Source organism: Schistocerca piceifrons, chromosome 3 (genome assembly GCF_021461385.2).
Source record: "Schistocerca piceifrons isolate TAMUIC-IGC-003096 chromosome 3, iqSchPice1.1, whole genome shotgun sequence".
NCBI lineage: Eukaryota > Metazoa > Arthropoda > Insecta > Orthoptera > Acrididae > Schistocerca > Schistocerca piceifrons.
Window position 1 is genome coordinate 389,135,923 of NC_060140.1, and position 18,150 is coordinate 389,154,072.

The window sequence follows — 18,150 nt, forward strand, 5'->3', positions numbered from 1 at the left end:
TAAATCCAGAGGAGAGAGAGGAGAGGTGTACACTGAAGGCCTCAATGAGGGGGAAGATTTGTCTGACGTGATAGAAGAATAAACAGGAGTTGATGTAGAAGAGATAGGGGCTTCAGTATTAAATTTAGAGTTTAAAAGAGCTTTGGAGGACTTAAGGTCAAATAAGGCAGAAGGGATACATAACATTCCACCAGAATTTCTAAAATCATTGGGGCAAGTGACAAGGAAACGATTATTCAGTTTGGTGTGTAGAATGTATGAGTCTGGCGAAATACCATCTGATTTTTGGCAAAAATCATCCACACAATTCCGGAGAGTGCAAGAGCTGACAAGAGCGAGAATTATCACACAATCAGCTTAACAGCTCATACACCCAATTTGCTGACAAGAATAATATACAGAAAACTGGAAAAGAAATTTGAGGTTGTGTTAGATGACGAACAGTTTGGCTTTAGGAAAGGTAATGGCAATGTGTTGCGGTTGATAATGGAAGCAAGACTAAAGAAAAACCAAGATACATTTTATAGGATTTGTCGACCTGGTAAAAGTGTTCGACAATGTAAAGTGGTGCAAGATGATTCGAAATTTTGAGAAAAATGGTGGTAAGCTGTAGGGAGAGATAGGTGACAGACAATATGTACAAGAACCAAAAGTAAATAATAATACTGAACAATCGATAACGAAGTGCTTGGATTAAAAAGAGTGTAAGACAGCGATGTTCTCTTCCACCCCTACTCTTCAATCTGTACATCAAAGAAGCAATGATGGAAATAAAAGGAAGGTTCAGGAGTGGGATTAAAATTCAAGATGAAACGATATCAGCTACACACTTCGCAGTTGACATTGGTATCGTGAGTGAAAGTGAAGAAGAAATTACATGATCTGCTGAATGGAATGAACTGCCTTCTTAGTAGAGAATATTAATTAAAAGTAAATCGAAGAAAGAGGAAATTAATGAGAAGTACCAAAAATGAGAACTGCGAGAAACTTATCAGGATTGATGGTCACGAAGTAGATGAAGTTAAGGAATTCTGCTATGCAGGCAGTAAAATAACCAGTGACCGACGGAGCAAGGAGGGCATCAGAAGCAGACTAGCACTGACAAAAAGGGCATTCCTAGCCAAAGGAAGTCTGCTAGTGTCAAACATAGACCTTAACTTGAGGGAGAAATTTCTGAGAATGTATGTTTGGAGCACAGCAATGTATGATAGTGAAACGTGGTCTGTGGGAAGACCGGAACGGAAGTGAGTCGACGCATTTGAGATGTGGTGCTACAGACGAATGTTGAAAATCAGTTGGACTGATAAGGTAAGGAATTGCGAGGTTCTGTGCAGAATTGGAGAGGAAAGTAATATGTGGAAAACACTGACAAGGAGATCTATTAAGGCATCAGGGAATGACTTCCATGGTAGTAGAGGGAGCTTTAGTGGGCAAAAACTGTAGAGGAAGACAGAGATTGGAATACACCCAGCAAATAATTGAGGCCATAGATTGCAAATGCTACTCTAAGATGAAGAGGTTGGCACAGGAGAGGAAGTCGTGGAGGGCCACATCAAACCAGTCGGAAGAGTGATGATTCAAATAAATAAATAAATAAATAAATAAAAATAAAAGACGTATCATACATTCGGAAATCTGCTTCATGATCCTATTTTTGAGCCCCTGACTTCATTAATTATTTTAGTTCTTTTGTGATGAAGAAAACTCTTTGACTGTTTTTATACACTAGCCCGTGACGCGTGTATGACCATCCGGGCCACCGAGCGCTGCAGGCAAGCTGGGTGCGCTCAGCCGTTGTGAGGCAAACTGAGGAGCTACTTGATTGAGAAGTAGTAGCTCCAATCTCGTGAACTGACATACACGGCTGGGAGAGCGGTGTACCGACCACATGCTCCTCCATATCCACATCTAGTGATGCTTCTGGAATGGAGATGAGACGGTGGCTGGCCGGTACTGTTGGGCCTTCATGGTCTGTTTTGGGTGGCGTTTAGTTTAGTTCTATGACGTATACATCCCAGTACTTTTGTATTTTACATTAATTGACAAACTTGTCTGCGGGGCCAGATAAGTGTGGTTCCTCATAATATTCTGTTGTTAATTGTGCATTAATTACAATATCACATCTTTGGTAATAATTCTGGTTGGTGTTCCCTCTTTTCCCTGCTCCAACTAGACCTGAAGATGATCTACAGAGCAAGATTTAAACCAGTAGGCGGTAATAAAGGATATGATCCAGACGCTATTTGTTTATTTATTATAAGGCGTGCATAGTTGTGCATCTCAGTCAGCTCCAGCCAAAACGCGACACAGTGCCATCATCCTTCTCAACACCGACCTGAACACACCTGTCTGACAGCCTGCCTGATACAACCTCTGCCTTCGTTTTAGGCGCGAGCAGTGAAACAACAGTAACATGCAATAGGAGCCAATGGACGTCGAACCACTTCGAACTCCTACTACCATCTCCCAGCTTTGCCAAGGCAATCAGTGGATGAGTATTCTCGAACTGAGGAGCCATGGAGGCCGAACCGCTGTTCACACCTGAACTACATTTGGCACTCACTCCTCCTGCAGGTAAGAACAAGCAGTGCTCCAGAAATCGTCGATCGGCCAGCAATTCCTCAAATGCTGCCTATTTTCGACCCAGCCGATTACAAAAAGGAAATAGCGAAGAGCAAGCAGCGCCGCAGAAACCGTCGATCGGCGAACATCTAAACATTCTGCGTGGTGTCTGTTTGTTCTATATCGTGTCTCCCTACGACTTTCGCGCAACGACGCTCTGAGCGTGTTTTTTAGGGAATTGACTAGTTTTAACCTGGGACCTGTTGCTGGTAAGGAGACGCCAGACCACACATGACATGTAGAATTCAGAAGAGTTCAGTGAGACTAGCGATGATATAACCAAATACTTAATGATTTCAGCGTCAGCTCCACTGCACTCCCTGTAAAAGAATCTTAATACTAACTAAATTTAGTGGAAGGGGTTCAAGGCTTTCCTATTTTTAGTTAGCTGGTAAAATAACGTCGAAAAAGCAGTTAAGTTTACCATTGGAAATTTTATTTTACTCACAAAACATTGTTTATAACTTGCACTATTGATAAAAGGAAATGTTTTAATACAGGATGGTAAAAACCAACTGTGTTCAACAAAAATGTGAACGAATATTCCCTGAATGGGTTTCCAAGTTCTACAATGGATCGAAGGATGACCTATGCCATATCACGTCTATAATCTAGGTTTAAATTAAGTTTCACAAAAGAGAAAACTATCAAAATTGTCTACAGTGACCCTCAATCAGGTTTAATTACTTATCTAACTTGTCGTAAATTACAGTGGCTGATGTGGCTTCTCAATAACTATATAAGAGAAAAATCATCGCGTTTCGGATTTTTACTTCAAGTGGCAAATGTGAACACCATGAGCTTTAATTGACGATCGACACTAGTATTACGTAAAGGGGATGTAACAGATGAGACTTCTGCGGGGTTCTGAGTGAAGCCTTATGTGCTCAAAAATGCGGCATTACGTGCGTTCATTACCTTGTCGTTGATCGTCAGGGGGCGGCGGCCGGCGCAGCTCCGTCCAGCTCGCCCTCTCGGAAGCAACTCTCCCTAACTTCTCGTTACTACAATTTACCGAAGTTGGTTTTAAAAAAAAAAACTATCTGGCTGTGTTTTCATCTAACCAATCAGGGTCTCAATGTTAACCTTAAGCTCTGTCTACAAAAATTCTGTCTATCCAATGAGATACGTTATACTTTTCGTGGTGGGGCAATGTTTGTTAAAGTTTGCAACGTAACAGAGACGCGAAAAAGTCTCACGCTAAAACTTGCAGCTGGTGTGGTCCTTTTAGCGTTATCGTAAGATCTATACTGTTCTTCTGGAGGGCTCTATCTTATAACATGGGCTGGGGGGTGGTCCTAACGTAACAGAGACGCAAAAAAGTCTCACGCTAAAACTTGCGGGTGGTGTAGCCCTTTTTGTGTTATCATAAGATCTATACTGTTATTCTGGAGGGCTCTGGCTTTTAACATGGGCTGGGGGGTGGTCCTGACGTGACAGAGACGCGAAAAAGTCTCACGCTAAAAACTTGCGGGTGGTGTAGCCCTTTTTGTGTCATCGTAAGATCTATACTGTTCTTCTGGGGGGCTCTAGCTTTTAACATGGGCTGAGGGGTGGTCCTGACGTAACGGAGACGGGAAAACGTCTAACGCTAAAACTTGCGGGTGGTGTCCTAGCGGTTAGCTGGCGACGTGGGTGTCCGTCCGTCCCTTATCGTAGGGCCTTCCAGCTTAACACGGTTCTGCTCTCAGCTTCTGTTCTCGTTTCTCCCCTCGGAACTGCGTCTGTCTCACGGTGGGAAGGTATGACATGCATTTAGGCATTCTTGTGTTAGCCTGTGGTATTCCATTTGCTCACTCGTTACTCGTATTACTTTGATTAATTTAATGTCACGATTTATTCGGAGCTATGTGACATACTACTAGATTTGCTTATCATGTCAGAGTTTTCATGGAAGGTGTTGGATTTGCCTGACACCTTACAAACAGTTCCTCAAATGCAGCCTATATTCGACCCAGCCGATCACGAAAAGGTGAAACGACAGTAACATGCAATGGGAGCCAATGGACATCGAACCACTTCGAACTCCTGAGCTACTACCATCTCCCAGCACTGCCTAGCAATCAGTCGCTGAGTATTCTCGAACTGAGGTGCCATGTACGCCGACCCACTGTTCACATCTGAACTGCGTTTGGCACTCACTTCCCCTGCGGGTAAGAATAAGCAGCGCCTCAGAAACCATCAATTGTCCAGCAGTTCCTCAAATGCGGCCTATATCCGACCCAGCGGATCACGAAAAAGAAATACCGAAGAACAAGCAGTGCCCCAGAAACTGACGATCGGCCGGCAGTTCCTCAAATTCCGTCTATATTTGACCCAGCTGATCATGAAAAGGAAATATCGAAGAACAAGCAGCGCCCCAGAAACCGTCGATCAGCCAGAAGATTCTCAATTGCCGCCTATATTCGACCTAGCCGATCACGAAATGGAAATACCGAAGAACAAGCAGTGGCCCAGAAACCGTCGATCGGCCGGAAGTTCCTCAAATGCCTCCTATATTCGACCCAGCCAATCACGAAAAGGAAATACCGAAGAGCAAGCAGCGCCCCAGAAATCGTCGATCGGCCAGCAGTTCCTCAAATGCAGCCTATATTCGACCCATCCGATCACGAAAAGGTGAAACGACAGTAACATGCAATGGGAGCCAATGGACATCGAACCACTTCGAACTCCTGAGCTACTACCATCTCCCAGCACTGCCTAGCAATCAGTCGCTGAGTATTTTCGAACTGAGGTGCCATGGAGGCCGAACCGCTTTTCACACTGGGTTTGGCACTCACTCCCCCTACAGGTAAGAACAAGCAGCGCCCCAGAAACCATCAATTGGCCAGCAGTTCCTCAAATGCCGCCTATATTCGACCCAGCGGATCACGAAAAAGAAATACCGAAGAACAGTCAGTGACCCAGAAACCGTCGATCGTCCAGCAGTTCCTCAAATGCCCCCTATTTCGACCCAGCCGATCACGAAAAGGAAATACCGCGGGAGGCTTTTGTATAGTCAGCTGCACTTCTCTCTTCCTTTCATGATGAAATCACCAGAAGTTGGACCCTTTATGGCCCTAAGTGCCTCTTGAAGAGATCTAGAGCATAACATAAACAATTCAAACATTACGGAAACATCTAGAGCATTTATGTAATCTATCGACTCTCTAGACGTTAGCAGGAAGCCTTGTGGTCTACTATGCTATGGTATTGTGGGACAATACTTCTGTGATATGTCTGACTGTTTGTGATTCTCCACATCAAAAGAGTTAGTATAGTAAACAGGCTTTTTTAACAGTGGTAGCTGGTTAAATGCCTTTTAAAGTCGTGAGAGCTACCCTGTTTGCTGCTTGTCATGGTTAGTCTACAATGCATCAATGACGCAACTATATAATTATCTGTTCACAACATACACTCGTCAACCAGAACATTATGACCATCTACCTAATAGCCAGTTTATCCACCTTTGGCACGGATAACAGCAGCGACACAGTGTGGCATGGAAGCACTGAGGCCTTGGCAGGTCGCTGGAGGGAGTTAGCTCTATGTCGGCACACACAGATCACCTAATTCCCCTAAATTCCAGGGAGGGGGATGATGAGCGCTGACGCCACATTCAGTCTCATCCCAGATGTGTTCAAATGGGTTCATATCTGGCCAGTTGGGGAGCCAGAAAGTCAACTGAAACTCACCACTATGTTCCTCAAACCACTCCAATAACACTCAAGGCCTTGTGGCATGGTGCCTTATTTTCTTGAAAAAAGCCACTGCTCTTGGGAAACATGATCCTCACGAGGGGCTATATGTGGTCTCCAATCAGTATATGATACTCCTTGGCCGTCACGATACTTTGCACGAGCTCCACTGGATCCATGGATGCCCATATTAATGTTTTCCAGCTTAATGGAGCCACTCCAGCTTGTCTCTGACGTGCAGTATAAGTGTCCAGCGATTCGTCCCTTTCATCGGTATGGTGAAAGAGGTATTGGGATCCATCACACCTTGCAATGATCTCCCACTGTGCCAACGTCAAGTGCTGATCGTCGGGTGCCCATTTCTGTCGTAGTTGCCGATGTTGCGGTGTTAACATTGGCACATGCATGGGTCGTTGGCTGCGGAGGCCCATCGTTAGGAGTGTTCAGTGCACTGTGTTTTCAGACACACTTATACTCTGCCCAGCATTTAAGTCTGACTGCAGTTCCGCCACAGTTCGCTGCCTGTCCACTATTACCAGTCTGCCCAGCCTGCAACGTCCAACATCTGCAATGAGAGATGACTGCTCTAGGCCACGACGTCTGGATGTGGCCCCACATTCGTTTGGCCACGTGTTGAAGACACTCACCACAGCACTCATCGAACACCTGACAAGTTGTTCAGTTTCCGAAATGCTCGTTTCGAGCCTCTGGACTACCAAAATCTGCCCTTGGTGAAACTCAGATACATTGAATGGCTTCCCCATTCTACACACAGACAGTATGCTCACTGATACTACATGCATTGTATGTCGGTAGTCATAATGTTCTGGCTGATCAGTGTATTTTTACATTCATTATAAATTTCACTAAAATATATACATGAGTAGCTAATACGTTTAAAAGCAGAAAAACCACAAATTTTTAGCTTCAAAATAAGAGTAATTTTAAAAACCCTTTCACAGTGGAGTATGTACAATGCAATTGATGAAATACGTAACCAAGTCAGATGTTACCACTACGATGATTCATCGGTTTCAGTCATCAGCAAGCAACCGTCATGTATTCCAGGTTTTTATTTTAAACAATGCTTTCACTCGGATCTAATGAACTAAAAGTATATATTCACCATCCACCGCCAAAAATTGACATTTTCGTTCGAGTTTAAAAAATTATATAAAAAAAATTAGATTCACAAACCTGCTAATAAGTAATAAAACTGTATTTTTAAAGAGATTCCTGTTGGTAATGATGCTTCTGATACCCATGTTTGGAGTTCTCTGTTCAGACAGGTAATTAAGCTTCATCAACGTGTCACAAGGTAGGGGCTTTCCATTTGTTGCTGCTACCCTCTCCAGAACCTTGAGAGCCTCTTCTGGTCGTCCTTTACTGAGTAGCCATCTCGGAGATTCTGGTAAATATCTACGGAACAAAAGGAGAACACATCAGGCTGCAGAACTCACCATTTCATTAAAGTTGCAACAGCACTCACTTGTACCCTTACGAGTACTGTAATCTCCAACTGTGCATCAGTGATATATAAGAGGGCAATACGGTTTGAATAAACCTCCTAAGATAGTTATGAACTTCAAAAACTTGCGTCAGTCATTCAGTTTTTATCTCAGCTCTTTAAATTAGAAAAAATGTTAAGGGAAGTGAATATGCTGGTATCATTATCGATACTTATCTGATGTAGGAGTAGAGCGGTGGGCAAGATATTAAAAAAATTGTGCCACTAACAATGAAATCCAAGGCGTTGAACTAGAGGAATAATGTGCTAATTAGCAGAGATCGTTAAAAGAGATTGCAATTGCTTGACATTAGCAACTGGTTCAAGACATATGTCGGAGGGAAACTGGAGTGGGAGGGGAGAACAAAAGAGAAACAGTAGCGGAAGAGGTAAAGTAAAGAAAGATGGAAAAGTAAATAAGCAGCAAAAATACACTGCCATTTGTGAAAAGTACATCACCAAGAAGGAATTACCTGAATAGCGCCACACTTGGTGGAAGCAGCGACGGGCGTGCAAGCAGTAGTGATTAGTGATGAGGAGCTCGTGAATGAGTCGTTCAAATGAACGCTTCACTCCAGTGAAGTGTGAACTAACCACTCAATTTCAATGAACTGGTACTTCAAACTCTTCACAGATAGCACACTCCACACTTTTTTCTAGTTCACTCACTCTCTCCCCCTCTCCCACTACATCGCCGCTACGTCACTCATCCTCCCTTCACTTCAGTCCTCCCTCTACTGCCTGTCGACGAATCGCGCGGTGTTTGTGTGGAACGATAGGTTTACGAGGGGTTGGGGAGGTGAGGGGCGAGGAGAATGCAGCGTCAGCTGCTTCCTGCAGTGCTGACATCATTACCCGTGACTATTTGTGCAGTTAAACTTCGCGTCTACGGGTAGCCTACCGTTGGCAGCGCTTGCAGACAAATGAATACTAAAGATACAAACGAAGAGGCTGGCTGTGTGAGCATGCACAGCCAACATGAAAATAAGAGGTTTGTTAATAACACTGAAAGAGGGATTTTACGTGAAATCGTACCAATGACTACAGGTGACAGTTTACGTTTTGAATCTGGAGGATTATTGGTTCAAATGGCTCTGAGCACTATGGGACTCAACTGCTGAGGTCATTAGTCCCCTAGAACTAGTTAAACCTAACTAACCTAAGGACATCACAAACATCCATGCCCGAGGCAGGATTCGAACCTGCGACCGTAGCGATCTTGCGGTTCCAGACTGCAGCGCCTTTAACCGCACGGCCACTTCGGCCGGCTGGAGGATTATTATTCTCAACAAAAATAAAATCTACAGGAAAACTTCTGAATAATTACTTAACGTAGGTATATAGACTTTGTGACAGTGGTAAACATACTCATTGTATTTTGGATTAAGTTTTAAAAGGAACATAAAATTGGACTGCATTTCGTTGGTAGCCCTAGTTTTCAGTCCATGAATACAACAAATAATGTTTAATTTGCCAGATAAAGACTTTTTTGAGCGCTTCATGAGAAAATGTCGAGCAAGATTAAATGTAATACCTTCTTTATATGTGACAGGCTCCTCTGTTTATCATTCCTTTGTCCCCCTCGACCATGCTCTGTTTAAGTTAACTCAGACGCTGTAAGAGCGTAAAACGTTTCGTGCACGTTACTGCATAGTTCGGCCATCTGTTGGTAAAATTATGAAGTACTACGAAGCTTTATTGTACGAGCGAGGCGAAGCGAGCGCAGCCGCGGCTGAGCTTCGAACTGGGCAACTTCGCCAGGCTTCCGTACTTCATGAATGAACTACTTCATTTGACCGCTTCACGGCAAAGAGTGAAATGAATGAAGTAGTTCACGGGAATGAACGAGTTCGACCCATCTCTACTAGTGATACGTTTTGCAGCGAGATGGGACACATGTAGACCGAGCAGAGAGCCCTCTCGTGTCGGTCCGACAGGGTCGGTGTTGCGCCTAGTGTAGTCGGTGCACAGCTGTCACACAAAGTGGAAACAATACAGTGAGTGTCAGTACGCCTCGTCGACGTCAAAGGGAGCCACATCGGCGTGTGAGCGAGTTCGAACGGGGCAGAATGATCGGTCTCCGGCAAACGAGGTTGTCTTACCGTGACATTTCGGCTCGCACAAGGCATGCTGCTACGGCAGTGATGCGTGTGTGGAAGCAGTGGATAGAGAAAGGTCTTACCCAGTGACGAGCGGGAACTGGACCACGGAACATGACCACAACACGGGATGACCGTCAACTTGCCCACATGGCCTTTACGGACTGTACAGCGTCATCCACAGTGTTGGTTCCTCGTTGGAGCAGTGCAACAGGTGTGCACTTGTCTGCATCGACGGTTCGTCACCATCTGCTGTAGGTCGGACTGGTTTCACGCATGCCATTACCTCGGCTTCCATTGTCCAGAAACCACAAGCTCCTCCGACTGCAATGGGTACGTGAACACTTGTAATCTTTACGGATGAGTCACGCTTCTACGTGCTCTACAGTGATGGCCGCATACGTGTCTGGAGGTACCGTGGTGAGCGCAACCTGGAGCTGCAAAGCAGACAAACACCAGGTTTGATGTTTTGAGGCACCATTGGTTACAACAACCGATCTCGCCTCGTACGTATTGCGGGCACTTTGAACAGCAACCGGTACCTAATGGAGGTTGTGGAGTCTGAGGTACTCCGCCTGTTTTAGGCATCTCCACTGACGTAACAGGACAATTCCCGGCCACATATTGCGAGGAATGTACAAGCCTTCTATGAAGAACGACTGGTACCATTGATTCCCTGGCCTGCACGTTCGCCAGACATGTCACGCATCGAACATATTTGGGCATATGGTTGGTCAGCACCTGGTGCTTCACAGTCATCCAATAACTGGTGTAACAGATTTGTTAGCTCAGATACAAACTGCGTGGAGGGAAATCCCTCAGAAACGTATTCAGAACCCCATTGATTCAATGCCACGGCGTACAGCAGCACTAATTGCAGTGCATAGTGGCCACATGACATACTGAATAGTAGGGCTCAAAGGACATGTACAGATTTGAAAAAAATGGTTCAAATGGCTCTGAGCACTATGGGACTTAACATCTGTGGTCATCAGTCCCCTAGAACTTAAAACTACTTAAACCGAACTAACCTAAGGACATCACACACATCCATGCCCGAGGCAGGATTCGAACCTGCGACCGCAGCAGTCGCGCGGTTCCGGACTGAGCGCCTAGAACCGCGAGACCACCGCGGCCGGCACAGATTTGAAAAGATTATCATTTGTTACTTGTCATGTACCTAACTGGTGGTATTAAATTAACTGAATTCAACCATTTCCATCTTGGTGTTGCAATTTCCACAAATGGTAGTGTATAAATGGTCGTAGAGCAGTAACGAGAGGAGCTCCAGTAAATTAGTTTAGAGTGACTGCGTGAGACACATGAAATAAGGACAATGCAAACAATATACTAAAAACTTGCTGAGCATCTAGGATGATTAATTTCAACAGTTTTGAGCTCTGAAGCGCATTTCTATAGCAATCAGATACATGGTTGTTCGATGCAGGAGTCATGAAGGCCAAAAAAATTATGATAACAGAACAGAACAAATTAAAGACTCGCTAATGTGAAGTAAAAAAACAGTACAAAATTGTTAAGGCTTTCATGGCCACTTGTTGAGAAACTGCCTATTGGCTTCTTTTTTTGGGTTCTTTGGCCGACGATCATCTAATGATTTTACTGACGTTTCGCCAGCATGAGTGGCTGGCATTGTCAAAACTTCACCCTCCATTGACGGTGGTGAAGTGGAGCCCAGCTCGAGGCCGCAGACTATATGCACCATCCGGGCCGCCATGCACTGTTGCCATTTTTCGGGGTGCACTCAGTCTCGTGATGTCAATTGAGGAGCTACTCGACCGACTAGTAGCGGCTCCGGTCAAAGAAAACCATCCTAACGACCGGGAGAGTGGTGTGCTGACCACACGCCCCTCCTATCCGCATACTCATCTGAGGATGACATGGCGGTCGGATGGTCCCGGGGGCCACTTGTGTCCTGAAGACGGAGTACTACTATACTATACTATTTCATCTGATGGATGCTGAGTTTTGTGTCCACACTCCATCAGCTTGGTACAGATTCCTTCATAGAATCTGTACATAGACAGCTGCCAGATTAATCGTTCCCCTAAAATATCCTGGTGTACATTAAGTTTTTAAAAGTATGCTCCTGCAGATGGGTGCACACACGTTCAGTAAAGAGTGTAACTCTTTGTGGGAAGTTCCCAGTGGCAACTGTTATGGTCGGATAAGTCACTGAAGGAGCTTGAGCATCCATTGAACACTGTAGCAATTTGCGTTAAAATGTGACATAAATGAACCCACTCAACCATGGATAGTATTTCTTATGTATCGCTATAACGAGGATTTTCAAAATCCAGCACTCTGTAGATCCAACATCATTCCAATAGTTACACATTTTCTGCCACTGTTGTTTTAAATAAATGTTGTATTAAACAAACACAACTTTCGTATCATATGGTTTTGGTTCACCTGCATGGAGAAAAGAAAATGAGTTACATACATACAGTTTTACCACAATTTTCTGCCATAGTCATCATCATCACCACTATTTACAAGAAGGCTGCATTGCTGCTACACGTTTCAACATGTTCGCCCTTTGAATGTACGTCAGCGACTGGGAGATACATTTTTCAGCTTGTGCTCATATATATCATGTGTCACAGTGTATGCAACTTTAAAAAGAAAAAAAATATATATCATCTTTGCTTACAATTATATAAGAAAGTATTTGCTGGGTTGTACTTTCAGTTCATTATTATCACTCATGCTTGCAGTCTTTAAAAAATAATAAAGTTATGAAACTTGATTCTAAACCTCATAAATGCTGATCAACAGTGTCAGTTGTTAATTTAAGCGAGGGCACTGAAAGTATACTGCAAATTCTGAACACCAGCCCATCAACCCATACTTTGAATATCCAATAATTCACTACTAAGCCCTCACATCCTGAGGTTTCTGGAACTAATCATCCCTGAATATATCTAGATTCTGCAGCTGGCTATCGACTCCAAATGAAGGAAGAGGAAGCACATTTCCTATTCAAGTGCTTAATTAAAAATTATTGTCTAAGGCACTTCTTGACCTTTATGGTAAACTTATAGAAAGGCTATAATGTTTAAATGCATTGAACTATTATGTGTTTCCAGTACCTCTGATACCATTGCTATATGATATTTGACACTCCTTTCGATTGCTGTATCAAGTGTTGGAGTGATGTGCTTACTTCTGAATGTGAACCTTGTTATAAACTTTATGATATGCACAAAGTCAGATAAAATAAGTTTTTCATATATAGGTTTTTCCTTTAAAAGTATGCACCCACAGTAGCTCAATCAGTTTGGTGATGACCCTATTATTTTCTTAGTAACCTCCTCAGATACCTTACTCAGTGAGCTATGATAGATGTACTTCTTCATAAACTTTAAAACCCGTACTTGAATGAGAGGATGGTGAAATTAATAAAAACTATGCTTGATTATTATACTATCGTACGTCAAAAAGCACACATTGGGTGCAGTATACCACCTTGCAGTGAGTTCTTTTTCACTTCATCAACAGCTGTACAGTATTCTCCAAATAACTGTTCTTATACTCCAAAAATGCAGCCTTTTTGTAGTTAAGACATATAGAAGCAAGAAAGGACTTTGTTATTCTTTCTCTAAATTCAGAATACATGGAGTTAATACTTATGGGCGTAATAGTTTATGACTTTGACACTGCACAGACTTATGAACTCATACACTGCTTTATGTTCTTCACATGAACGCTATGGTCATGTCATCATTGAATACAATTTTAATAATTGGCTGCCATTGACTCAGTCTGGCTAATATAACCAATAATGCATTTCCTACGTCACTTAAGTTCACAACACTTTAATGGCACAGATGAATGGAGGAGTCTCCAGATGCTACGTTGAGTGCTGTATCTCCATACATCACTATGATAGCCTCAAACCAAAGCAGTAGATGACTTGAGGAGAATGAGATGGGTCATACTCTGTGGTCGTATGGCTACCAATGTGTGGTGTTGCACACACAGCTCATTCTAACCCATCAGGCTAATTTTACTTTAATACCATGTTTGACATTCTTAATTTCCATTGCTACATGACAGACACGTGCTTTTATGCCTACATTTACAGGCTTTGATCTTCAGGCCATTGAATTATATGTTGTGGAAACAGCATTACACTAGAACCACTTAACTATGGCTTTGTGAATGGTTATATGTCCTGATCAAATATCTCTGGTAGCTCGTATGTGCACTCCTGCAGATTAACGATTGGTCGCAGTGCAGCCAATAGATGCTCGAAGAGATGTGTATCTAGCTTCAACATGGCAGTAATGCTGCATGGGGTGTCTGTTGTCTCTTGAAAAGAACACACACACACACACACACACACACACACACAAACAGACCCAACACATAGTAGCTATGACAGGATATGGTTAGTAAAAATACTTACATTCAAATGTGACAGCATTCTTCTTCTTACTCTTGTAGGATGTGGTGACTGATCTCTTCTGACACTTCATGATCCTTCGATCATGGTGAACAGAACAGAAGTGACAGGCGGATAGTAGGTTTTGGCTCAGTCGGTGAATGGTGGGGGTAAGCAACTGCAGCACCACCAGATATCTGATGTCATAGTTTGCATTAAAGTCAGCATTTATGTTATGTATTTCCTATCTCATAGTGTGTCACAGTCTGCCATTGTGCTCCATTTATCTGATATCATAATGTAGCGCTATAGTCCGACACCTTTAAAGCCATCTTGTTATGCTGTAGTCCGTTAACTTGGCAGCTATCTTGTGACATCATTGCACAATTGCCTGAAAAGGGGGTGGGGAGGGGGGGGGATGACAGGAATTGAAGCCAATTAAAAATCCATTAATTGAAGTGACACAGGGTGAACTTAGCCTTGCTACTCTAGAATTGTACAGTCTTGTCAAGATTTGCGAAATGATCTGTAGTGTCTGAAAAAATTCGTAACTTGCCATAGAGACGAGTACAGTATTGAATTAAAATGTGAGGATGACACGTGGAAGACTTCATTTAGGTTATGAGTGTACAGTAAATTGTAACATGTATCGTGCTGAAGCAGACAACTCGTTTGTTGACCCACGTTTGCTGGCAAGCTTTTGCTACTGTTATCGCATATTTTAACCCAAGACACTCTTAGCTGTTAATTATGATATACGAGGTAGGATTAGTTCCATCCATTGCTGTTTCTGGTTCGGGTGTTGAGACTTCAGCTCCAGACTCAGCCACAACTTTCTTTCTGCAGGGGAACTTTCATGAGAAAGTTTCTGTGTTTGCATCAGTTATTGTAGTCTGTGGTGATGCTACTGTTATATGTTGTTTTTCACTGGCGTTACCGAAAAAAAATTGTTCAAATGAAAGTTGAGGGAAACGGATACATCGAGCCATAAGTTCCTCAAAACTCCATGCCGACAGCCCTGTCACGCACATTATCCTCCTCTCCAATATCTTCATAACTACAGTTGAGCATGAATGTGTTCAGAACGCATGTGGAGCACTGTTAGCACATGGACGTCGCCACTGCTTTTGTCTACAGGAGGCATATTTTAAACCTACGGACGCCCTGTGGGTAGGGGATAGATACTTCAATGAAAAAAAAAAAATCATTGGCGAGAGAACTCAAGGATTTGTGACAGTCTGTATGAATGACATACGTCACTCCACTGCTATCTCTTGCATAAGAGCTAGTCAGATTTTGCTATAAAAGCACAGCCCATGTAATCTTGGACTGTGTAACGTTTGTCTGTCGTGGATGGAGGGTTTCTTCCTACCTTATTTCCTACCTCCCTCACTCGGTCTGTTCCTAGGAGATGTTAATGCACCATGTGTTTTGGGACTCTATGGCAAATTTTCCCAGGTTCAAGGTGTTGAGAAGCCTTTCCCAATGACGCCGACCATACTGCCTTCATTGCCCTTGAATCAGCCTTCTCGCTTTCTCTGAAGCACATCTTCTATTCTGTCTGCAGAATATTCTTTTTCACCTCTAGTACCTCTTAATCCATCCCGTCAGATGCTAGGGAATAGTCATAGGCTAACTAGTCGCTCGTTTGTTTCCTCAATATTGACCTATCCCACTAGACCCTAGAGAATGTTCATAGGCTAACCAGTCACTGGTTTGTTTCATCAACGTCCCCTTTAGTGTCCACCACCCTTAAGCAAATATTACTACAACAATAAAATAGCTAAGACTAACTTTATTCTACAGAGTTACATGGAAGCGTCTCTTAGTAACAGTCTGAAACAAAGCTAACAAAGGATGAAACCTTCTCACTACCGTGACACACAAATTGCGACTTTTTACTATTTTTCAGAAATTCTCCCTCCGTTTTTATCAGTCTCTGTTGAGCCTTAACCTGAAATCTCTTCATCTCATTTTTTTTAAATCCATCTAATCTCTTCCACAGGCAACCTTTACCAGCTAACTAAGCTCACAGTTCACTACAGATTTCAGTAGTACCTCTAGGAATCCAGAGCATTCCGCAAACTAGAGCTGACAAATCCCACTATCTCTCGTCTTCTCAATAATACTGGTGCTATGAAACGCCTCTAACAGTCTATACCGCTTTCAATTTGCGCCATACATAACATATTCATCCCAAAGGCACTTTCTTCTTCATCGATATATCCATTCTGAAATTGGCCCTTACTGCAAAGTATAGTACATTCCATCTCTGTCCGTTCTACAAATAAAGACTCTATCGGAAGCTCCATCACAAAATTTCCACATAGCTCACACCAAGCTGTTAATACATGCACTGCCACATAACATTCCATCCAGTGCAGTCATCGACCCATTTAACGACCTTCATTAGAAACAGTTCAGCACACGTATATAGGTAACTGCACTATAAACAGCTCATGAATCTATATCACTACATTACATATTTTTTAATATTCCGAATAAAGATAACACTGCAAAACGTCTAGGTGATAAAAATTTAGGCTGGAGAGCTAGGATACAATTGATGACAACTTGTCCATATTAAAAGAGAGTCAGTTGACCAATCAAGGAGAACAGGAAGGCAATTCCTTACAAAAGTACTTACCTATGCAGCAACAACGGAATGAAGCAGGGGACAGATGAAAGCAGTAGAAAGTGAACCCAGTTTCGTAACAACATTGCTGCCAGTGCCATAGAAATTGGTCCCAAACAGTAAAACACAAATACCAAAAAGTTGACGAGCGAGCGATGTTTGATGCCAGTCAGTTCGATTCCTGAAACAGATACACCGATAACGGGGTGAAATTCCTGTCATCTTGAGCCCTGCGGCTGCAACCGAAATCACATACGTCAGAATTCAAAAACGAGTAATGTAAATACATACTTTGACGGTAATTATGGAAGAACTAATTTTGTTTACATTCTTTCCAAAGATGAAATGTAGTGCACAGTTAATAGATGTTCGCTTAAGACATTTTAAGCATATAAGCATGAACCTATAGAGGTAACGCGTGGGTACGAAAGGTATTTTACAAAATGATTGTAACGCAACGCAAACGTTTACAAAATAGACACGGTAGTATTACTTAAAAATGCAATGTAAAACGGACATTGTTATACGCGTTTCGTAAGGCAAAAAATGTTAAGGCTCTACAGAAACTTTCTTATCTGCTTCTACGAAGTCAACGAGACGGAATAAATATATACATGAATGTGTCAGTAAATATAAACGAAACCATGAGCTATAAATGTTTTGGAGAACAATATATTGTGTGCTGTTCGGTTTTAATCTAGTAATCTAGTTTTAATCTAGTAATTTAGTTTTCTAGTTTTGACTGTAAAGTAATGTGCAGCTATATTTATGCCTGAGTGTTTCAAAGTGAGATAAACTCACCAATGGCTGCAGCAGACTCCGTGCAAGGCAAGGCTGGACCCTCCGCTATCGCTGCGAGAGCGACATAGAGCGGGAAGACGGGCGCCGAAACTGTCAGCAGTGACCGGGATACCGCCATCATGCTTACGCTCGTGAGAAACTCTATCCTCCGGCCAAATCTGAAAAGCATAAACAGTTTCGGTATAGTGACAAGCGAAACAATAAGTATCTCAGTGCATGCCATTAGGAAAACATAAAAAATTTTGCTGTGGAATCTATACCTGATATAACACAACTTTGGTGTTCCATTGAGAAATGAGTTCTACAGTTCCAAATGTATTCAGTTTCCATTTGTAGTAAATGATGACTACTTCCCTTAATAACTTGTAAAAATTATTGTGCAGACATCCGATCGAAATTTTCTA

General features: G+C 42.7%; 1 protein-coding gene across 1 annotated transcript in view; it reads right to left on the reverse strand.

Moving 5' to 3' along the window:
* The window catches only part of LOC124789780 (solute carrier family 22 member 7-like), a 131,938-nt gene that overhangs the window by 67,789 nt on the left and 45,999 nt on the right, over positions 1 to 18,150 (reverse strand). The window contains exons 4-6 of the mRNA XM_047257245.1: positions 17,747 to 17,904; positions 16,958 to 17,126; positions 7,497 to 7,718 (exon numbers count right to left, since the gene is read on the reverse strand). Of these exons, the coding sequence (XP_047113201.1) occupies positions 7,497 to 7,718; positions 16,958 to 17,126; positions 17,747 to 17,904 (549 nt within the window). The remainder of the gene's footprint in view (positions 1 to 7,496; positions 7,719 to 16,957; positions 17,127 to 17,746; positions 17,905 to 18,150) is intronic.